The sequence below is a fragment of the Nipponia nippon genome, unplaced genomic scaffold (assembly GCF_047370975.1).
Source record: "Nipponia nippon isolate SJK-2023a ecotype South Korea unplaced genomic scaffold, ASM4737097v1 scaffold_28, whole genome shotgun sequence".
Classification (NCBI taxonomy): Eukaryota; Metazoa; Chordata; class Aves; order Pelecaniformes; family Threskiornithidae; genus Nipponia; species Nipponia nippon.
Genome location: NW_028262345.1, coordinates 2,702,080 through 2,725,403, shown reverse-complemented (window position 1 = coordinate 2,725,403; position 23,324 = coordinate 2,702,080). Strand labels below are relative to the sequence as shown.

At 56.6% G+C, this 23,324-nt stretch overlaps 1 protein-coding gene across 6 annotated transcripts in view; it reads left to right on the top strand.

Moving 5' to 3' along the window:
- The window catches only part of LOC104016637 (opioid-binding protein/cell adhesion molecule homolog), a 303,394-nt gene extending 281,402 nt beyond the window's left edge, over positions 1-21,992 (top strand). For all 6 annotated transcript variants that reach the window (XM_009469552.2, XM_087763289.1, XM_087763292.1 and 3 more), the window contains 5 exons: positions 9,792-9,917; positions 10,176-10,310; positions 10,391-10,511; positions 10,926-11,077; positions 19,069-21,992. In XM_009469552.2, coding sequence (XP_009467827.1) covers positions 9,792-9,917; positions 10,176-10,310; positions 10,391-10,511; positions 10,926-11,077; positions 19,069-19,169 — 635 coding nt within the window. In that variant the 3' untranslated portion in view covers positions 19,170-21,992. The remainder of the gene's footprint in view (positions 1-9,791; positions 9,918-10,175; positions 10,311-10,390; positions 10,512-10,925; positions 11,078-19,068) is intronic.
- The last annotated feature ends 1,332 nt before the right edge of the window (positions 21,993-23,324 follow it).

Here is a 23,324-nt window from a genome sequence, read left to right as displayed (position 1 = left end):
GAGCAGGCTCGCCTCCCTGCTCGGGAGGCGCATCTGCACTTGGGATACTTACCCCTTACCGGGTGGTTTGCGGTTTTTTTGTCTTCCTAAGAAACAAGGTGATAGTGAGGAAAAGAGATGGTGTGCAGCAAATGCGATGCAAAATGTCCAATACAAAATGCTGGCAGAGGTTCCCGTTTCTTCATGTTGCATGCTGGACTGGCAAGATTTGACATTTGGATTTGGGTTGAGGGTTTGCAGGAATGGTGAAGGAAGGGCCTGAGGCACATCTCTGTCTTGCCGGGTGACACGTGGTGTCCAAAGCAAAGTGTTCATCACCTGCCCGTCCTGTATGTGCCACTGGTATGGTCCCCGGGGGGTCAGCTGCCCTCCCTCCTGCTGGCAGCAGGGAGAGGGTGTCCCAGGAGGAATGCAGCTCCTCGCACTGAGGTCTTGAAAGGCTGAGGGCTCAGTCCAGGTCCTCCGTACCTGCCCGAGCTTGTCTCTTGGCATTTTTGGAACAAGTGAACAAATATTGCTGGGCGGTGGCTGAAATCTCCAGCTGGGGTGGCACGGCTGCAGGTGGAGGAGACTCCCTCGCATGTGTTTCTCCCCTCTTGGCGTTGAAGCTGCTCATAAGGTTGGGCAGCAAAGAGGCCGGTGACATTTGGATGGGTGCTGTATCCGGGCACGTCTTCCCCTTTGCCACGCCTCTGGGTCTAATCAAGTGTTTTGTCGATGACTTTGTTTGGAAGCTCAGCTCTGGCTAGCCCTCACCGCCCCGGGTAAATCATCCCGGCGGGGACGAGCGAAATGGTTAGTTGAAGGAGGAAACTCTCCCGGAGGTCGGGCTCATAGCAGTGGGGATGCAGTGCAGGGAAATAAAAAGGAAATCAAAGGGCTGTTAAGAGGAAATGGAAAAAAATCACTTAGACTGGAAAGACATCTTCCCAGCAGGGGTGAGAGCCCAAAACACATAATGTCCACGGCGTTTAAAGTAATGTTTCACGTTTCCTTCTCTGGGGTTATGTGAGCGGGTGGGGAAGGAAAGGGCCCCAACCTGTACAGAGCAGTTTATTTAGCTGGATGCTGGATGGCACAAGAGGGACAAAAAGCAACCGCAAGCAAGTGCAGAGGAAAAATCAATTAGCACAAGCTCCGTTGGGAAGAGTCGTGGGGAGATGTTGGGGAGGAGCAGGGTTTTTTTCATTCTGAGCCAGGGGGCCTTTGAAAGCCGCCACTTCGGGAAGCAAAAGCCTCGGCAAGCGGTCAAAACCTCGAGCGATTTATAAGCGTCACTTAGCCAGGGCCTTGCATCGGCACTGCCACCCGGTGCCTCTCCTCTCCATGCCTGCAGGTCTCATGCGAGACTCCCCGTCAGGCATCTGGGAAACAAATGTGCTCGTAGCACCTGCAAACAGGAGAGGAGACCCTGGCCCGTGCGGCGATGCTATGCCAGGTGTCATTGCAGCAGCAGGTTGCGGAGAAATGCTTTTTTTTCCTCTGAGGCAGAAACAGGTTGGGATGCAGCATTCGGACCTGGCATGTGCTTGCAGGACCAGGAGCAGAGCTTGCTTCTGCCCTGGAGCTGACAGTATCTCGTGGGAGTGGGAGCATGGAGGCATTGTCCATCAAGGTGCCGTGCTGTTCTGCTGTCTGGAACTGCACCGCAGGCTCGCCCAGGGGTCTTGATGCATTTTCATTAGTATGCCCCCCTGTTCCGCTATCGTGAGCCTCTAAGGGCCATGGCAGGATGCTTGAGGGCGGGTAAGTTGTGACGCTGGACAGGGACGGTGTAGCTGGCGCCGATCAGGGCCATCCAGGAATGTGGCAGCAATCGCTGCACTCGTGGCCTCTCCTTCATGCTCCCGCAGAGCCACCTCCAGCCCGTTGCAGAGAGGAGTGTGGCCGGTCCCAGAGGATGCGGGGATGCGGTGGCCTGCCGTGCCTCGGCTGGACCAGTGTGGCACAGATTGAGGTCGCAGCTGTTTGGCCAGGAGTTGGGTCGGTGATGGACTCAGGAGGTGGCTCGATGGGAAGGAGCCCCGCTGCCCCAGCGTGGTTTCCAGGTCTCCCTGAAGAGCACATCAGGTTTTGGAGAGTGACACCGGTGTCGTCAAAGATGGTGGCTGATGTCCACTGAGCATAGAGAGTTGTGTTGCCATGGAGGGAAAGGAGCGCCCATGAAAAGCAACATAGACCAGTGTCCTGGGGTGGGAAAAGGCTCAAAAGGAGCAACCAGACCCCCACCTCGCCCTTCCTCCCTCCCTGAAGAAACTGAGGATGAGCAAGAGAGCAAAGGGAGATGCAGCAATGACCAGCAGTGGTGTGGCAGCGAATTAAAAACTGAGGCATTCTCAGAGAAAATCTGGAAGAAATAGCAATGATTGAAGAAAGAAGCAACCGGAGGGGGAATGAAAAACAATAAAAAAAGAGAAGAAAAGCCCAGAGACTTGTAGAACAAAGGGAAGAGAGAAGGAAACGTGCGCACACAGAAAAGCACCGAGCATCAAAAGAGCGGGAGGCAGCAAAGGGGAAAAATGAAAGAGTAATGAAGGAGTGAGGGCACGGAGAGGGGGAAAGTCTGGAAAGAGGAACAGCCCGACTGGCAGGAAGAAAACAGCGTGCACCGCCGAGGCGGGAACAGCCACTGTCCTTAAAGTGGCTAACCCGAAATCTGGACGGGAGTACGGAGGAGGGATGGGATGGGGAGCACCCAGAGAGCGTCCTCAGGCTCCCGTTCTCGAGGCTTCTTGAACTTGGTGAAAAGGAGCCAACGGGAGCAGAACCGTTGGAGACGTCGGGATGTGCTGTGGGGACCAGGAGCTGATGGAACAAAAGCATGGCGGCAGCTGATTAATTACGGCAAAAAGCGAAAAGGGGGGAGAACTGGAGAAGTTGTTTCCCCGTTATATTTCCGAACAGAAAGAACGTTTTAGCACGCGCACAAATAGCTCCCTGGGAAGCACTCTCACTTCCTAATTGTTCATAAATTTACTGACAGGTGGTTACACAGTAGGTATAACACTCTGAGTTTTGGTTTTATTGCTTTCCCTGTCTCAAGGCAAAAACCTGGAGAAAAAGGGTGCGTGGCGAGCAGTCGGGAGACACCGTTTTGTTTGTGTGGTGTCTCGATAGTGGTCAGTCCCTGGCACGGCCAGATTTTGCCTTCGCTTGGACAGAGGGGTCCATGCTGGCTTGTCAATCCCTTTGCTTTTAATGCCAATGGGTCTTACGTCATCGTGGTCTGGTCCTGTGGGAGGAGGACGAACTATTTGGTCCTATGCGATGGTCCTGGGCTCCGAATGCATCTGTAGGGAGGTCGTTTTTAGTGTGGTTTTTTTTTTTTTTTCTTTCCTCCTCCTTCAGCTGTGCTGAAATGGTGTGCAGAAAGGCAGGCAGGCAGGGGGAGAGATGCGATCGCTGGGGAATATCAGCCAGGATGGAAAATCTCGTCTCCGCAGCAGAGAGGATGCGTTTGAAATACAGGCGTTATGATCCTTTCCCATAAAAGAATCACACAAAGGGTGTTTTACCGGGGGAAGTCTGTGAAAAGGGAGCGTTTAAGACCCAGAGAAGGGAAAGGGAAGATCTCCTCTGAAATGAAGTGCCTGTAGGGCGCACGAGGTGGTGGTGTGGCACGCCGCTTGCTCGGCTGGGAAATTTGACAAAAAATCATTCTGTTGACCAAACCGTAGCTGTCGGATGTGCTTAATCCATTATCTCGATAGAGTAAACTCTGACGAGCCTCTCGGATTGGTCTGTCATCAGAATGGGTTTGATCAGAGATGATAATCTTTGTTAAAACTCCTGATGTCACCTCCTTGCCCCCAGTCGCTTCCCCCGCAGGCGCGATGGGACGTCGAGGTGCGTTTGCACAGGGTTACTGCATGTGTCTTTGTGGCCATCCCCCACACCCCGCACCCAAAGATGAGTTGGAGACCGGGAAACACGTCAATTTCTATCTGGCAGCAGGTGCTCCCCAGCTGAGACATGGCTCGCGGGTGCATGCCTGCATCTTTAAGGGCATCAGCCCCAAAGAGGAGCTGTTCCTGGGAAGATCTTGTATCGGTGGTGCCTTCAGCAGATGCATAGGGACAGACCGGAGGCTGCCGGTGCCACCCTGCCGCGCTTCTCATCCGCACAGGCAAAATGTGAGCTTTCAGCATATTTGCCTTCTTTGTGCTGACTTTCCGTACACTAATGAGTCCTTGTGCGGTGACACCTCTGACAGCTCCATCCTGCCTGTGGCAGGGAGGCTCACGCAGAGCCAGAGGTGCTGTGGAGGAAGGCGGCGCAAGCTCCGGCAGGCGTCCGACCCCTGCTAGGGCGGCAGTCCCGCTCCCCGGCGGTGACAGCATCACCCGTCGGAGGGCATGGGCCCCTGCTGTAGCCGGAGAAGTGAAGGAGCAGCGTGAATGCTGTGTCTCCTCAAAATAGGAGGTGTCTGAGAGGGGGTGCTGAGGTGCCAGGGCAGGAGCATGGCCCGCTGTAGGTGGGATGGTGCCCATGGAGGCTATCGTCACCCCGCAGAGCACTGAAGATGAGATGTCCCCCTCTGCGGGCAGGGCTGTCCCTACGGGGACCCATCCTGCAAGCAGAGGTGGGCAAGTGGCTGTTGTCCAGCGATTTCAAGAGCCCATAGGTATCCATCTGTCATCTCACTTTATCAAAAGTGTAGGAAGAGGTCTCTTTTAATGGATTAGGAGCTAACGATGTGGAGGAGGGACATCAGTCGCCTGTGTCAGCTGTGGCGCTTGCACAGGCTCTCCGCTCCGAGGCATGCAGCAGTAATGATCTGGCAGCTAAAAATAGTCCGGGGCCACGACGGCGAGCGCCTCCGGTAGGGATCGGTGCTAAGGAGCGGCGGGGAGATGAGTCAGCCTGCATGCGGTCGTGTGTGTCAGCGTCACGTGTAGTCAATGATCATGCAGTGATTACCGACGTGCTGTCTCTTCCCGCAGTTTAGCAGGGAAGAGGCGTCCTCGCCGACGCGAGCAGGACCCGTGCCTACCCGGGCAAGGTGGTGTCCATCCCTCCTCACACTTGGGTGTCTGGTAGTGGCTCGCAAGATCTGAGCTCTCCAGTCCCTTTTGTCCCCAGTCCAGACAGCCGTGGAGCAGCGGCGTGGGCGAGGCCGGTGCCCGGAGGAGGCGCTGGGGCCGGTGGTGTTTGGGAGGGATATCCCGAGTATGGCACGCAGCATCACAGGACGTGGCAGTGTCACCGAGGTGTGATGCCATGGCCAACCCCATAGGGCTATTTGCAGCCCCCAGTTCGGGAGGGAGGGGAGGCACAGCGTCTCACAGTCCCCGTGAGCGGTGGCAGAAACCGGCACGTGCCCGGGCCCGACGGAGACCATGAATCGACGCATCGGGCGGTTCGGGTCTCGAGCAGTAAAGGAAGGAGATAAATCATGGCCTTATTGTTATTGAATTTAGTGGCATCGCTTTCACATTCAATTTCTCTCGCCGGCTTTCCGAACAAACAAGAAATTACAGTGCAAATGTATTTTTTGGCCTACCAAACATTATGCATTAACTTACCCGTGATTAATATTACGCAGGGTCGATGAAATCCTCTGCGGGCCGCTCGCCGCTCTGGCGAGACCGCGCTGCTCCTCGCTTCCTCGGGATTTATTCTGTAGTCAATTTGCTTGTAGTCGTAGTCTTTTACAAGGAATGTAGGACTATGATTAAGGGGGGATAGGGACCGTGCACTGCTGTATCGCTTTTCCCCCCGCAGCTCCGGAAGGTGAGCATCTTGCTCCCATATCCAGCGAGCAGTCTTGGGGCTGGGGGGCCGGGGAGGACCCCCACAGGGACCGATGGCCACATCCATCCACGGTGCAACCCCGGCAGCCCCCTGGGAATCAATGTCCTGTCCCAACAGCTGCCGAGAGCTGCTTAATTTGGGTGGGCATCCCACACGTGGGGGCCTCTCCCCATCACGGCGTTATTGCTCTCGAGCAATCCAGGAGCATCTCACCCTTTTTCCTTAGCTATTGTATGATCAGGCATGTAGTGACGTGTGTGAGGGCTAGCGGGAGCTGCTCGGAGAAGCAAGCTCTTAGGAAATATATTATGCACACAAGGAAGTGTTAACCCAGCAAAAGGCAGAGCAGGCAACGGTGCTCTGTCTTCCCGGCCGAGCGACAGCCCCGCTCTCACCGCTTCTCCAGTGGTTAGTATGTTCACCTGGTGATCATTTCTTATCTTCTATATGTTGTAACTACTGGATGTGGGCTGCATAGGGGAGGTTCCCCCCCTTTGGTAAATGCAGAAAATGTAGAAAAATCACAGGTAATCCAGGGAAAGGTTGCTGTCAACATGTAAATGAACAGAAATAGCATCCGCAGTCGCTTCAGGGACTGGGAGGGCTCTTGGGGGCAGATGGGAGAGCCTTTAGCCTCTGTGACTGGGGATGATCCTAAAACGTCCCCATCTTGAGACACGGCATCTCTGGTGGGACGTGTTTGTCACGGCAGCCGTGCGTGTGCCTTGGCCGTACCTGCCTCGTGGCATTTACAGGGAATGGCCGCAGCTGGGTTTTATCTGCACGGTTGTGTTTGCCGCCAGACTCATCCCGCCTGCCAGCGCTTGGGTCCCGTCCACTGCCGGCCATGTCCCCGCGCGGGCCCAGCTCCCGCCCGCTCCTCCCGTGGGATTAAGTCCCCCCAAGGCAAAGCCGGCGTGCCCTTGAGACGCTGTCCTCGACAGCCTGGCCAGTGGGATCTATAGAAATGTAATCAATGTCCTTAGATGTCCTTCTCCAAGTCCCAGTAACCTCGTAGACAACGATCGCCATCGCGGCAGGGTATCGAGCCGTCCGGCGGGGTTCCCGCGCTCTCCACGGGTGTCCCTCTGCTGCATGTCCCTGCTGGCTCTCGGGGGTGTTTCTGATCGGATTAGGGCGGGCAGCGGCGCAGCACGGCAGTGCGGTGGTGCTTCCCCGGCCCCCGCGGCTTCGGGGCCGCAGCTGGGGGGTTCGGGAGGTGCCGTTCTCCCCTTGCCAGCACATCTGCCCGCTGCATCGGCATCCTTCGCTAAGGGAAGGGCTTTAGGGTTGATGCGTGTATTCGTGTGGCTTGGCATTTGCCGAATGGGAGCACTGGGGCCGTAGTGGTTATTGGTAGTGGTATTTTCTGTGCAGAAGTGAAAGTATTTCTGTGCCTGGGACAGGCTCACATCTGTGTCCAGAGCACCGGTTTCTGCATGTCACTTTGTACTTGTGGTTTGGGACTCAGGGGATGGGAACGGGATGTCGACCGTAAGCCAGGAGAGGGCCGGGAGGGCAAGGATGCTCCGGCAAGCTCCGGCTTACTCCCTGCATGCATGTCAGGTCGGGAGAGCGTGGCCTTGTCCTCGGGGTGTGTTGCTGGAGGACAGACCTGGGGGACAGCCTTGACAGAGCCGCGGCTGAGGCTGTGTCAGCATCCTTAGGCTGGCGCCATGCAGGTCTACAGCTGGGGCGCTGTCCAGCCTGTCTGTCTGTCTGATCAGTGCCGCCTGTCGGGCTGCCTCTGTCCAGGGTCCGGCCCCAGCAGGGCTGCCTGCAGGAGGCGGGGTGGGAAGGCGATGCAAGAAATACACGCACGGAGCGGGTGCTGTGCAAGGAAAGGTGTATGGAGCTAATTTTGCCTCCCGTGCAGCAGATGATATATCTGATGGGGGATGCGGATCACCTCGGCTTCCTTGGACATACACTGTTCTCTTTTTATTTAGTTTTAACTCTTTGTTGGGGTGTGGAGCCGAGCACTGCAGCACCTGCTCAGGGAGGAAGAGGAGCTCCGAGCATGCGGGGCCTCTCGAGCAAGCATTTGGAGTTGGTGTTAGCTGCCCCGGAGGTGCCCACCTTCCTCTGGCAGCGTGCTTGCCTGCAAGCATTAGTCTGTACCGGGAGCATGTGTATGTAGTAAGTCTGTGAGAAGCAGATAGTGTCTGCACAATGTTTAGCTTTTTTTTTCCCCCCTATAATCCGTGGCTCGCATAGCCCCTCAGGTAGCGTGAAGCATCGAGCAGAGGGTCATCCTGGAGAAGTGCTGGGAGGGGTGCGGGCAGGGAGATCAGTGCCTCGTGCATGGCAGGGATAGCGCGACGGCCGTGATTTTGCGGGCAGTCTGCATCGTGTTCTGTCGTTCTCGTCCCACTCCATGGCTTTTGTAGGTAAGAGCAACCGAGGGAGAGACAGGCATCTCCCGTAGCTGTTGCCCAGTGTCCCCTGCCACCTTCCGGAGGCCTCCCGCGGTCTCAGCATCTGCTAATGGTGCCGTTGTCATCTCGGACCAAAACTGCTCGCAGGGAGGGTTGGCTTGCAGGCTTGTGAGGGGGCAGCAAATGCCCCATTGTGTGAAGGCTTGTCTTGGACACTGTTGTTGTTCTTAGGTTCTCCTGGTAGCTGTTGGAGGTGGTGTTAGTGGAGGGGAGAGGTGCAAAGCTGCTGGTAATAGGGGATAAGATCATCTCCTTGTCTGAATGAGGAAGGGCCGTCGGCAGCCTTCCCGCAGTGGAGCTCATCGTGGCTGTGCTGTCGGAGCCAGCCGGCTCTGCTCCGAGAGTTAACTACATTTTCCAGCGGTCGCCGACGCACGCTTTTCATTTTCAGATTGCCGCTTTCCCCTGAAGGACTCAGACAATCTCCCTCTGCTGTAACAGACTGTACTTCTATATTAATGTGTCAAGTTGCTGGGAAATTTAGTACCTTGCAGGGCCCATTGGGCCGTGGAGACCGCGCCACGTCTTTGCCACGGCTTGTCCCGCTGCCGCCTCTTCTGTGCCGGGGAGGGAGGCGGTTGGGAGAGCAGGCGTGGGAAGGCCTGTCCTTTTCCTGCACCTGGGAGGCTGCCTGGGAGCAAAAGGCTTGCTTGGGGGTTTTGTAACCCTGGCTCAGAGCCCGGTGGCTATAGGCAGCTTAGACTGATCTCCTCAGTGTCCCCCTCTGTCCTTACCCAGCTCGGTCGGTTTGGACAATGATGCGGCAGCCCCAGCAGGGCAGGGATGGTCCCTGGGGGCGAGAGAAGAGCTGGGCAGCCCTCATGTCCCCTTCCAGGCAGTGCCAGTGTCAGCCACAGTGGTTTTCAGGCGATCATCCCAGCATCCCAGCACTGTGGGAGAGCCCTTGGCATGAGGGTTGGGTGTGCAACACATGAACTGGGGCTCTCAGCATGTTGTGTGCTTGGGAAGGGGGCATGGGGCATCCTTTCTGGCATTGTAGGAGTGGTGGTTAGTTTGGGGGGGGGGTTGTTTCATACAGCCTCGTTTGCTCCCCGGGCCACGGACCCTTTTGGGGGCTGTGTCCGGCGGCCTGGAGCACTGGGAAGCGGCGTCGGCGAGCGGGCTTTAATTGCTTTTTGCCAGGGCTGGAGATATTTATGGGTGCAGAGATTGCCAAGTTATTTATTAGATGGAGTATCTGGGGATGGAGTAATATAAATCACCGTGGCCGGTATTGAATGGAGCAGACGCTCAGTAATTTAAACAGCTTTAATAAATATGCTAAAATATGAGCCTTGTCGCGGGCCATAACGAGAGCTGGTTATCGGGGTCTCGGCCGTGGCGGGGGGGCCAGTGTTTCCAGCCCCTTCCCAGTGGAGGGAGTGGGTGAGCAGACCCTAGGGTCACGCTCGGCTCCGGTCTGAGATGCCAGTTTGGAGACGTGGGGTCGGCAACCAAACAGGGTGGTGGGGCAGATGCTGATGTCCAGCACCGGGGCAGGTCTTGCAGCCAGGGCTTCCCGGCGGCACGTGGGTGGTGTGCTGATGAGGCCTGGTGAGCTGATGGATTGACAGTGCCTCTGCTCTTTGTGTCTTGCAGTTCCCCCCCAGATTGTCAACATCTCGTCGGACATCACCGTGAACGAGGGCAGCAGCGTGACCCTTATGTGCCTGGCCTTCGGGAGACCGGAGCCCACCGTCACGTGGCGGCATCTCTCCGGGAAAGGTGAGACTACGCTCGGGGCTCGGTGGACAAGCCACCTGGGTCCAAGGAGGGGTCTCGCTCAGCCTGTGTGGGACAGACAGATGTCCCCGTAGAGGTGGCTGGGGTGGCACAAAGGCTGTCCATGGTTTGCTGGTGTCTATTACGGAGGGTGGAGGTGCTGGCCTTTTGGTGTGTATGAGGGTGAGGATGCATGTTAAGTGATGTTCCAAGTTCCCTGGGTGAAGGCTGATGATGCCATGTGTTCGGGATGTCTCCTAGGGCAGGGCTTTGTGAGCGAGGACGAGTACCTGGAGATCACAGGCATCACGCGGGAGCAGTCCGGGGAGTACGAGTGCAGCGCCGTCAACGATGTGGCCGTCCCAGACGTGCGGAAAGTCAAAGTCACCGTCAACTGTGAGTGCAAGGGATGGGGGGAATTGTGGCGGGGCAGGCGTGTGCGGAGCCCAGCGTGACGCTGCGTGGTGTCTCCGCAGATCCACCGTACATCTCGAACGCCAAGAACACAGGTGCCTCGGTGGGCCAGAAGGGCATCCTGCAGTGCGAGGCCTCGGCCGTCCCCGTCGCGGAGTTTCAGTGGTTCAAGGAGGACACCAGGTGAGGGGCTGCAGAGGGGGAGCTTGGGGAGTGGCATGGCGGGGGACACCACGCCAGCCCCAGGGCCGAAGGGTGGCGAGGCAGCCGAGGGCCTTGCATGGAAGAAGGCTGGGGTCCACCCACGTCAGAGGGTCCAAGCGCCAGAGGGTAAGGGCCAAGGGGGTCCCAGGGTCGTTCCTCCTGGGGATGGTGGCCATGGCTCATGGTAACATGGGCCGTGTGGGTCAGGCTGGGAGATAGGTTTCAGGATGGAGAGCGCGGCATGCTTTTGGGCAGCGTGATGGGGCAAAAGGCTCATCTTAGGGGGATGCATGGAGTCCGGTGGGGGAACGTGTGGGTTCCAGGGAGGGGGCACGATGTGTTGCAGAGCGCTGGCGCAGTGCTCTGAGCACTGTTTTCTGCATTTTCCCGCAGGTTAGCGAACGGGCTGGAGGGCGTGCGGATCGAGAGCAAGGGCCGCCTGTCGACGCTGACCTTCTTCAACGTCTCAGAGAAGGACTATGGCAACTACACGTGTGTGGCCACGAACAAGCTGGGCAACACCAATGCCAGCATCATCCTGTATGGTAGGTGCCCTGTTTTTTTGCAGCAAGGTACAGCGAGGAGGGGGAGGAAGAAGAAGAGGCAGAGGCGTCGGCGAGGTGGGCGGCTGGCCTGCGAGAGATCGACAGAGCAGAACCAGCCATATTTAATAGTGCCGGGCTGTCAAGGTGCACAATGGCCCGAGATTGGAGCGGCGACATACCATGGAGAGGAAGCGTCAGATGATGAGATCCCATTGGCCCGAGCGGGCACGCACAGCCGGGTGGTGGTCGGTGGTGGGCACAGCGTTCGTGGGCTCACGGGTGTTTAGGGGTGCGCAGCAGAGTCAGCAGCCGTTCGTCTTCGTGGAGTCAGGGCCGTGGGTGCAGAAGAGGGTCCCGGCCAAGCCGTCGCTGGAGCGCAGGGCTGAGGAGGGGGCCCGGGCCAGGTGAGCACGCGCTTCGGGTGCACGGTGTGGGGTTTTTCCTGGGTGTTGTACTGGCAAGACTACTGGCAGTTGTCACGTTGTACCGGCAGTGCCGGCATGGAGGGGTGGTTTGCGTCGGGAAGGGGTTTGAGGAATGGAGGACGGTGATGTGTAGCTGTGGTGTGTCCCCATGGCAATTTGGTAAGCTGAGGGGGCTGTCATGGGCCAAGGGTGGCCGGCAGGAGCCGGCCTTCCCCTGGCAGGACTCTGGCACAAGGGAGAGGATGGAGTCAGGCGGCAGGCTCGAGGAGGCGTGGAGAGTGAGCAGAGTGTCTGTGCCGGCGTGGATTTTGGCAGCATCAGGGCGGAATGGGGGGGGGGGGGGGGGGGGCGGGCAAAGCATTGCGCCGTGGCAGGGGCCAGTGTCTTGGATGAGACAGGGGCTAACACTGTCCCCTGGCTGTCTAGGACTGTAGCGTGTGGTGGCAATAGGGAAGTGGTGGACCCGGTGGGCACCTCTCAAGGGGCCAAGGCATAGCCCCTTGGCCTTCCTGGAGGTGTGCAGCCTTGTGGGCTGTGGAGAGTGCTTGGTGATTTGAGGTGGAGTGGTGCACGGCTTTGGCTTTAGTTGCCGTGCATTGGAGAGCGTGGCACGTGGGGTGCCTCGCTTCGGCACGGGTGCGTTGTAGGGGCTCGGCAAGGGGGAGGTGGCTTCTAGGGATTGTGGTGTTTGTGGGTCATTGTAGCTGTTGGGGTGGGAGGGTGCTAGATGGGTAGTGATGGAGTGTGGAGCAGTAGGGGGAATGGTCCGTCACTTGTCATCGGGCAGTGCCCAGTGTCATTCCTTGTCCCCAGGGAGGAGGGGACGCATGTGTGTTTCAGGGCAGGGAGGCACAGGATAGATGGAGGGGAGAGTTGGGGTGGGGTGGGGTGGAACGGTGGGAGGTCAAGGCATTGTCCTGTGGTGACGTGGGGGACAAAGGGGCTGTGCAGACTGGGAGAGGGGGGCTTCCTAGAGGGGCGGCCGTTGTCCCATGCCTGTTGGCACCGAGACCCTTAGTGACCTGCTTTGATGGTTAGGTCAGGCCTGAAGGGCTCAGTCAGCTGCAAGTGATGATTGGTGTAGGTCCCTTCCACAGGAGCTAATGTGTTCTGGTGTGCCCCCCCAAGTTTGTTCTTTCCTGATCTAGTGTATTCTGTGCCAATCTGCTCTGTTCTCATGTATTTGTTTCTGCTCTCTAGTTTGTAGAGGGCTGATCTGGTCTGCTCAGGTCTGGTCTATTTTGTTCTCTAGTGGGCTGCTTGGTTGGAGTTTTGTCCCATTTGTGCCAAGTTCAGGTCTATCCTGCTCTGCTCTGCGGAGGGTCTGAGGGTCTAATGGACTCAGGTCTGTTCTATGTTGTAACAACAGTCCTGTGTTTTGTCCTGGGCAGTTTGGATCTGCTCTGTTCTGCGCGCGCTGGTCTCGTGTACTGTTGCGCTCTCTGGTGTTTGGGTCTGGCCTGCTCAGGTCTATTCTATGCTGCTCTCCTTGTGGCTAACCTGTTGCGTTCTGTTGTGCCGGTCCATTCCAATCCGTTCTGGTCTATGGCATTCTAGTCTCCTCCGGTCTGTTGTGTTGCGTTCTACTCGCCGCTATTCTGGGTTGGCCAGGTCTGTTCGATTGTGGTGTATTCTAATTTGTTGTGTCCTGGTAAATTAGGATAGAGTAGGATATGATATATTGTATTATATTCTATGATAGGATTATATTCATTATATTATATTATATATATATTATATATATTCATTATTATATATAATTATATATAATTATAATATATTATATATATTCATCATATTATATATGATAGGATTATATTCATTATATTCTATGATAGGATATTATATTATAGGATATTATATGATATCATATAATATAATATATGACATGATATTATATTATAGGATATCATAATTATCATAATATATTAGAATACATTAGAATATATTAATATATTAGAATATATTAGAATATATTGTGTATTATATAATTATATTTAATAGATAGGATAGAGTAGGATATGATATAATATATGATATGATATAATATAATATATGACACGATATTATATTATAGGATATAATAATCATAATATATTAGAATATATTAATATATTAGAATATATTGTATAATTATATTTAATAGATAGGATATGATATTATATTATAGGATATAATTATCATAATATAAATTATCATAATATATTAGAATACATTAGAATATATTGTGTATTATATAATTATATTTAATAGATAGGATATTATATTTAATAGATACGATGGACATTATTATATAGATAGGATGTGATATAATATATGATATGATATAATATAATATATTATAGGATATAATAATCATAATACATTAGAATATATTGTATAATTATATTTAATAGATATGATGGACATTATTATATAGATAGGATATAATAATCATAATTAATATTTACAATATATTGTATAATTATATTTAATACATGATAGGATGGACATTTATATTTAATAGATACAATGGACATTATTATTTAGATAGGATAGAGTAGGATGTGATATAATATATGACACGATATTATATTATATAATAATCACAATTAATATTTACAATATATTGTATAATTATATTTAATAGATACAATGGACATTATTATATAGATAGGATAGGGTATTATACATATTGTAGGAAAAGTATGTATTAAATAGCTGATAGGATATAGTACTAATTACACATATTGTATTTTATATATTATACAGGATGGATTTTTTTTTCTGTTCTATTGTCTTCTGTACAGTTGTGCCTAGGTGCAGTCCACCACACTCTATCAGGCGCTGATCACTCAGATCTGCTGTGTTTTTATTGATCAGGCCCAATACCTGATGCGGGCTGGCCTGTCACATTGTAACCCCATGTCTGGTTGTTGGCACCAGGCTAGCCTGTCCCCGTTGTGGTCTGGTGTGTGCTACAGCCGTGCACTTGGGGGCTTGAATAAAAAGCCCTATTGTCCCCCCCCTCCTGTGGCAGGACAGAGGGGGTTTGGGCACCACAGGAGGAAAGATAACTTATTGCAGGAAAACAACTTTATTGCAGTGAACAAACAGTAGTGTGTCCGCATGCAGGGGTGCTGTTGTCCTCAGTAGCACCCAAAGTGGGGTGAGTTGGTGTGCGCAGGCGTTGCCAAGAACGTGCCTGTCAGGGGCTTGTTGTCCTGTGGCCGGGCTGCAGGGGAGAAAAGAGGGAGACCCATTAGGAAGACAATGGTGGACGGAGAGGAGACACGGACTGGGGTGGCGTGCAGAGGGAAAGAGGGGCGGTCCCACAAGGGACACATTCGAGAGACAGAGCAAGAAAGACAGAGACATACACCGGGGGGGCAGAGGGACACACGGACAAGGGGGTGGGACAGGACACCAATAGAAAGAGGGAGATCTGGATGGAGAACCCAAAGCAGCCAGAAACAAAAATAAGGAGGTGGCACCAAAGGGGAGGGAGAGATGGGGAGAAGGTGACATCGAACAGAGGAAGGGGGGCAGACAGAAACAGAGGGAGATGTGGCACGGGATGTGGGGGAATGACAAAGGAAGGGGAGACGCAGAGGACGGACAGAGGGGCAAGGGGTGGTGGACCAGAGAGAGAGACTAAGACAAGGAAGGACCAACAGAGACACTCGGGGAGAGACAGCGAGGGGGAGGACAAAACAACACAGACACAGAAAAGAGGAGAGACAGCGAGGGGAGGCATAACAGAGAAAAAGGAAATACCAAGGCGAGAGAGAGATGGAGGGCGGGCAACCGGACAGAAAGAGAAGCCATGAGAGGGGCAGACGGGTAGTTACAGAAAGGGAGGACAGGCACACCATGACACAGACAGGAGGAAGGACCACAGGCAATGGACAGACACAGAATGGAAAATGGAGGGAGACACAAAGGGGGAGTAGGAATTGAGAGACAGATACACAAGACAAGGGGCAGGAGAGGGAGAGAGACCCAGGAGGAGGCAGGGGGAACACAGCAACAGAAAGGTACAGGCAGACCAAAAGAGGGAGAGAAACAGATACAGAGAAAAAGGGCAAAACACAGGGACAGAGATAAGGACTTAGAGAAAGAGGGGGGACGGAGACACAGGAAGGCAGCAGGAGATGGGGAGACAGAAAGTGAGACACAGAGAGAGGGACAGACATGGGGAGGTGGGGGGAGATGGACAATGAGGCACACCGGCATAGGAAAAAAAGGGAGGTGAACACAGAGAGGCAGAGAGCAGGATGCAAAGAGGGAGATGGAGACAGAGGCAGGGAAACAGAGAGAGAGAGATGAGGGGAGGGACAACAAGGGATTGGTACAAAGAGGGAGAGATGCAGAGAGTGCGTGCAGGCCGGCCACCTAGACAGACGCGCACAGAGAGCACATAAACCAGCCACCGACAGAGACAAAGGCGGGGGTGACACGCACAGACAGAGGGTGGCAGAGACGGGGGAGCAAGGGAGATGCAACAATGGTAGTAGGGAGGGGAGAGACAGACAGATGGGGAAAGGAAGACCACGAGCAAGGAGGGATGGACAGAGGGCAGAAATGGAGGGGGGGGCAGACAGGGATGGAGAGGGACCGTGAGACCCACACAGAGAGAGAAGACTCGGCAAGAGAGGGACCCAGGGACAAACACAGACAGAAACGACGAGACAGGGAGACACAGAGCAAAAATAAGGGAGATGCAAAAAAAGTAAGGAGGGCAAGAACAGACAGGCAGGCACTGAGAGGGAGGGAGAGGTGGAGGCACAGATGAGGACGGACCTGGACACCGAGAAAGGGGACAGGCAGAGGGCCAAGACCAACAAAGGGAGCCCGGCGCCAAGGTGGACAGAAGGAGATGCCCTGAAAGTCCAAGATACAGAAGGAGCGATGGAGGGACGCCGAGGCCCTGGGATGCGGCAGCCAGGGGGATGCCTGGGCCAACGCTGGGAGACTGACCCAGACATACAGGCAGCAGGAGAGACGATCGACAGAGGATCATCGAGGGAGACTGATGCCCACGAGGGGAGGCGGGGCGAGAGAGGCTGCATGGACAGAGGGAGAGGGGCAGAGAGAGCACAAGAGACCTGGGGAGGGAGAAGGATGGGGTGATGGAGGTGGGGAGGGAAGGACAGATGGGGAGACAGAGGCGGGGACAGAGGAAGATGCCGCAAAACACAGGCAGAAGAAGAGAAGGGGAGACAGAAGGAGACAGAGATACACAGGGGTGGAAGGAGAGGGACAGATGGAGACACAGGCAGACACGGACGCACAGGGACACATACAGAGACGGGGTGATGCAGAACAGGGCCAACTGGGATGCAAAGACAGAGAGAGACAAACAGGGATCAAGAGGGAAAACCAGGGACAGAATCAGACACAGAGGCAAGCAGGGAGACAGCAACAGTCCTCATCTCGCACTCAATCTACGCCCGCCCGCCAGTTTGCGCCCACGGTCTTCCCTCCCTCCCTCTCTATTTTCCCTTACTTAGCCGGTGTACCCAGCCGGCTGTCGCTACGGCCGTCTGCCTCTCGGCAATGACCGGCACCTACCCTCCTAGGCTTCCCTCTGCCCGTCCCATTGTATGATGGGCTGTCCTGCTGCCTCCCCGGCACAACGTCCGGCCCTCACGTGTGTGCTCCTTGCCTGCCACGACTTGGTCTCTCATTCTTCCTACCCAATGACCTACCCTGCTACCCGCCCTGCCAGGTGGCTGCACCCCCACTGGCCCACCATGCTGGCCGGCTCTCCGGATGGACCCTCACCAACTGAGCTCTTCTGCTGCCTCGCCGTCCAGAGGATGCTAGCCCTGCCCAGCCAGCCATTTGTTGGGCAAGCCACCTCTCCCCACTACCCTCTCTGCACCCTTCTCTGTCCCTACCCGTCCGTCCCATGTCATCTCCTCCTGCCTCTCCGCAGGCATAGGGAGTGCAGGCAGACCCACGCCCTGTCTGTCCTCCGGGCCCCGCACCTGGCCCTCAGCGAACTGCCAGGCGACTGTCTCGGCTTCCCTCACTCTGCCTGGCTGTCTCTGATCCTGACTGGCACGCCCATGCACCCAACAGCCCTCATCCGACAAGATGCAACAAACCTCCAGTCCAGACGCGTACCCCGACAGCCACCCGCCCATGTCCTCCTCGCCTGGTCTGCCTGCCAAGGAGCCCCCCGTGCTGCAACCCCAAAACGTCCCCACATACCTGAGACTCCACGCGTCCAGACGATGCTGTCTCCCGCGTTGGCAAGCCTTTGTTGCTGGCCACGAGTCACACGGCTCCCGAGCACTGAGGTCTCCGGTCCCAGCCGTCCCAGGCGGCTCTCTTGTGGCCGTTTGTATCTTGCTGATCATGAAGTTGTATTTGCACCCCACACCGTGACCCACCACCTGCATGCACACCCAGCCTCTCCCCGTGGCATGTCTTTGTTGCTCTATGGCATGTCTCTGTTGCTTATGTCTTGTCCGCAGCCCTAGACGTGCTGGCCAAAATGCAAGCTTCCTCTGCATGATGGGCGTCTCGGCAGCCTCCCTCGCCGATCGTCTTCTCTGCTCTGGGAAAGGGGATCCGGCTGCTCCGCTCTGCCACCGTTCCCCTGGCCGTCCTAGAAACCTGCCTGACAGGAACAAGCCCCACATTGGCCCTCTGCAATTGCACCGGCCATACTCCTCCTGGCACCCTAAACCCCATGGTCCCAAGAGCCCATGGGGTCTTCCCCAGAGAGCTGCTGTCATGGCCACCCCAGGCTCTGTCCCCACCAGATGCATGGCACGGGGTGACTGACATGACTGACAGACGCATGCAGTGGTGCCACCTCCTCTCTCCAGAGTGGGCCAGCGGGTCTTGGCAAGGCTTGCTCCCGCGCTGGCCCTTTCTGTGCCGTGCCGAGGGCCGGCCTGCAGCAAACGGCATGCAAGCACGCTGCCTTGCCAACTAACTCTGCTACCCGGGGCTAAAAAACCTCAAGGCGCAAGATGCCGGGGTCATCCCGGAGCACACTCCTCACCCCTGCTGCACGGCTGCCCGTCTCCCAGCCCTCCTCAACTCTCACTACCCACGCCCTCCTGGGCATCCCCTGCCTCACCCGCCCTCCATGCCATCCTCTCCCTCATGCCCCTGCTAAGAACCTGCCTGCACAATCATGTTCTGCTCCCGACAAAACCACGTCGCTGCCCGGAGCGCCCACTTGCCTCCTGGACTCATTTCCCAGCAGGGATGCAGCACGGCTGGTCCTGCTGCTGCACAGCATCCTCAGAGGAGGGCGACCTCCGAGCGTGGTGGGGACAGACTGGCACCTGCCCAGGGCATCTTCCTCCTCAAACAAGGACCATGTCACCCCTAAATGTGCTTTGAGCTCCTTGCCTACCTCCTCGAGACCCCACACCAACAACTACACTGGCAACACTTTCCAAACAATGGACAAACACCCGGCACCAGCACCGTGGAGGGGTGGCATGGTGAAGCGGATGGGGACACGCAGGGACAACAGGGAGGGCAGTGCCCTTCATGCAAGAACGCGACCGCTTAAGCTCACTGCCAGCCCTAACGCTGTCCCTTTTCTCTCCTGCACAGGGCCCGGAGCGGTGCATGACGGCGGCAATGCGGCATCCCGGGCGGCCGCTGGCCTCTGCCTCTGGGCCACCCTTCTCGCTCGCCTCCTCCTCGACTTTTGATAAGGGAGCGGAGGGTCCCGGGAGGCCCCACCGCGCCTCTCCCCCGCCGCGGGCTTGGCCCGCCGCGCCGCCCGGGGACTCGTCTCCGTCGGACGGGCGATGCGCCGGAGGACGGGCGGCGGCGCCGAGCGTCCGAGGATGGCCGCGTCTCCCGCGTGCCGGGATTGTTCTCGCCGCCGGTTACGCTGTACAGATCCCACCACGTGCCACCAGACTGTCACCCGCCACCATCACCCCAGGGATGTGGTCCGGCGCGGACAGGGCTCCCCGTGGCCGCCTTGTCCCCGATGTGGAGGGACGCGGAGCCGTCGGGGTGGGCGTTGCCCAGAGCCGTCACCGGAGATGTCCGTCTCGTCATCTTGCTAAGCCGCCTATGCCCAAAAGACCCCAAGGTTGAAGCCCCTGGCTCTGCCTTCAGCCCTCTTGGTCCCGAATGTCAGTTCTCACCGCCAAAGCTCCTCCCTAAGCACCCCCGACATCGCTGGCCCCCCACTGCCTGGCCTCACCTCTGCTCTCAGGCCCTTCCCGCTCCCCGAGGCCGTGGCATGGCCCCACAGGGTGGCCCAACCATGATGCTCACCAGCCCCTTCCAAGGGGGTCACCCGACACAACCAGTTAGCTTTCAAGGGTCACGCTACTCTTTCTCTGAGCTAACATCATAACTACCACCCGTCCTGAGGGCACGAGGCTGCTCTCCCAGGAATGTGAGCCCTCCTCACTCCGGACCCCCTGCCTGCTCTGCTGCTCTCTCCCCTCATGGCAGGACCTGCCCCGTGGTTCTTGCACTGCCAGCACTTGTCGGGGAGGTTCCTCTGCGCTTTCCAACCTGCACATCAAAAGCACAGCACTACCGACACTGGGCAGAGGCAGTAAGCCACACAGCAAAACAAGCCCCTTTTCCTACAGCTCCGATGCTCCCACCTGTCTGCACGCGCCTGGAGGGGATGGGACTGCACGGTCCCGGCCTCGAGGTCTGCACATCGGCCGCTCCATGCCTCCCCGGTCCGTCTCCGGGCATGGCCTCCCTGTACCATTCAGCTGAGCATCTCTGCCTCCCTGAGGGATGGAAGAAACACGGGAGCACCCCTGAACTGCAACATCCGCACTCTGCTTTTTCTCACGCCCGCCGCGTGCCCCTGCCCAAGGAGAGTCTGATGCATTTCACCCTGCGGAGGAGGCTCGGGCTCCGTCAATTCGCTGCACTGGCATGGCAGGGACAAGGATGGCTCCTATGCTCCTAGCCTGCTGCTTGCCAGTCCTCCCTGCTGCTACAGACCTTTGACGACAAAATGGATGCGCCTTCTGCTTCCTCCAGCCACCCTGGGAGCCTCTGCCCCCTCCCCCGCCGCCCACAACAGCGGCTGTGTGGGCTCCCCGCATTCAGGCTCGTGCGCCCAAGAGCACCCTGTGTGGCGGTCCCCTCGGCGTGGCTCCATGGTTGCCCAGGAACACTTCGGGACCACGGTCCGGGGACGGACCCTCCTGTCCTGCTCCTGAAAAGTCACGTGCAGCACCAGACCCTATGCCTGCCACAGGGACACAACTCTACAGCGACACGCTGAGCAAGCACACAAAGCATCCCCCTGTCCTGACCCGACGCCTCCCCGTGCCTTGCCTCTTGCTTCTCCCTCCATAAACAAGATGGCTTAAGAGCAATGGCCCCGCACACACCGTCTTTCCCATGCAAACTCTGCTGCTACTGAAACCTCCTGCTCCACCATTCCACTTTCTGTGGCTGCTAGGAAGCTGGGGCTGACAGTCCTAGGCGCGCAAGATAGGAAAAACCCCCTGACCTCCAGGCTGCGACGTGCCACCACCCCATCCTTTATGTGGCTGTGACCCTTTCTTGTCCCCACTCTCAGTGGGCTGCCCGGGACCCGTGCTGACCAGCACGTGGCGCAAGGCTGTTGCAAAAAAGAAAAAGCAACAGCTACAAAAATCTCAATGGATGCTCCTGCCCCTACACCCTGCACGTTCAACATGTACCACGGCTGATTGGCAAAAAAATACGTGGCCCGAGGCGGGGGCTGCTCCGGCGCTGGCTTACCTGATGGGTGGGGAATCCGGCACGGCACGGCGCTGACCCGGCGAGTCCACGTCCTGCGGTCCCTGCGGTGCTGCTCTGCTTCTCCGCTGGTGTCTTCAGCCAGCATGGTGGCACGCACGTCCTTCCCTGCGTGCCCCCTCCAAAAGTACCCTTGGGGCGCAGGAGACGCCTCGCCCCAGTGCTCTCCCCACGATAGTCCCCCCCGCCGCCCTGGTGCCTCCCCGCACCAGCCCCAAATTTCTCTCTCCTCGCGGCAGAAGTGCTGAACTAGCCCCAGATGTGCAGGGCCAGAGGCCGTGGCATATTGGCGGTGACGACGACATGCCACGACGCACACCGAGGCTGGCAGCCAGGGCCATCCCCCCGCACCCCTCTGTTCTCCTTCCCGGGCCAGGTCGGCTCCCCTGTCCTCCTCTGCTGGGACGGCGTTCGACTTTCTCGTGCCGTGTAACGTGCCATTGTGAGGAACGTGTTGGCTGTCTGAGGCCGGCCCTGCCGCGGCTTGGCTGGGCAACGGACCCCTTCGTGACCGCCGCTCTCCGCGTTCGGACGCTTGGGGGGCGGCTGGGTGCTTGGGGGAGCGCGGCTCCCGGGTCTCTCCTGCCGACGGCCACGACGTCCAGTCTTGAGTTTCCGTCGATCATTGTATTCCAAGGGTGGCTATACTACCTGAGATTTGTGCATGTTACATTGTAGTTGTAACCTTTTCTAATTCGGCAAGAATAAGAGATGGTTGTGATTGTGCAGTGTATCAATAAAGTTTGACGAACTTTGTACCTTCGGGGCTTTGCTTTGCGGACCCCGCGGCGCCCGCCACGCTGAGCCAGGAGGACCTCTGTTGCTCCCGTAGCCTCGCCCGAGGCTTAGGTGGAGCCTTTTTTGATCTCCCCCTGCAATGGCAATGCTTCGAGCTCCCCGACTGGGGGTCCACTGCCATTCAGGCCATCCCTTGCCCTGTCTCAACGCCTGCCCTGGGAACTGGCCTCAGGGCTCTGCCAATGGGTCCCAGGTCCCACCTGCCTCCGTCCCCCGGCCGCCGATGAGCACGTACCTGTTGATGGAGCCCCTGCAGGGTAAGGACCGGCTTTTCTCTCATCGTTCACCTACATTCGGCAGAAGCGGCGTGATCGGGGGCCTCCTTCTGGCGACTGAGCCGTTCCCAGCATCTTCTCTGCTGTCTTGTAACAACGCCTGCTCTGACAACTAAACCTACCGCCACGGCAAGGGACACCTCTGCAGACAACATGCTCCTAAGGGTCGTTTGCTCCTATTGCGATCTGATGGCGCATGACACGGACAAAATGTCTTCCTCAAAGGACAAAGACAGCAAAGACCGGGAGAAGGAGCTGTGACCTTCGGTGTCTCCCCGGCACAGCTACCATCTCACCCTAAAAATGCGGGGCTGAGGTGGCAGGCTGCACCCCCTGCTCCCCTGGTGACGCCGCACCTTTCTACCCCATCAACCGGGAAAAAACATTCAACAAGCTCCCCTAATGTGGGGCTGGTGGCTGCCAAGCGTTAAGACCCACGTCTCGCCAACTATCTCGGGCACGAGCCAGAGGACAGCTGTTGCCTGATCACCTCTGGGTGCCTGGTCCTCTTGCTGCTGTGTGCCACCAACAGAGCTTGCGTGGCCACCGAGCGGATGAGAGTCCCCGTTTCCCTAGGGAAATCACAAAGCTGACGTCCCTCAGCCGTATGTCCCGTCCCATGATGGGAATGCTGCTGGGGGCACCTGCAGCGACCGTGGGGGAGTGAGGGGCTGCGGGACGATGCTGTACGCATCAGGGGGGTTGCCTGCTTTGTGCAATCTCCTTGGCAGGAGCAGGCCTCTCTTCGCCTTCCCTGAAACACAGATGAAAAGCCTGGTCCTGAGAGTTTATCGCCAAACCGTGCAGCAAACAGCCCTTCCACTGACAGCCGGCGCTTGTGCGCAGCAACCAGCCAAGCAAATGGCTCCATCCCAGCACAAACTACAGCAACTCCATACATCAGGAACATCTCTGCTGACCCTGGCAGAAAGGTAAGTGCTTCCCAAAACCCACTGGCCTCCCCAGGACAGGGGTCCGGGAGGGGAGAGCCTGCCCAACACTGGCCCGGGCGCCCTA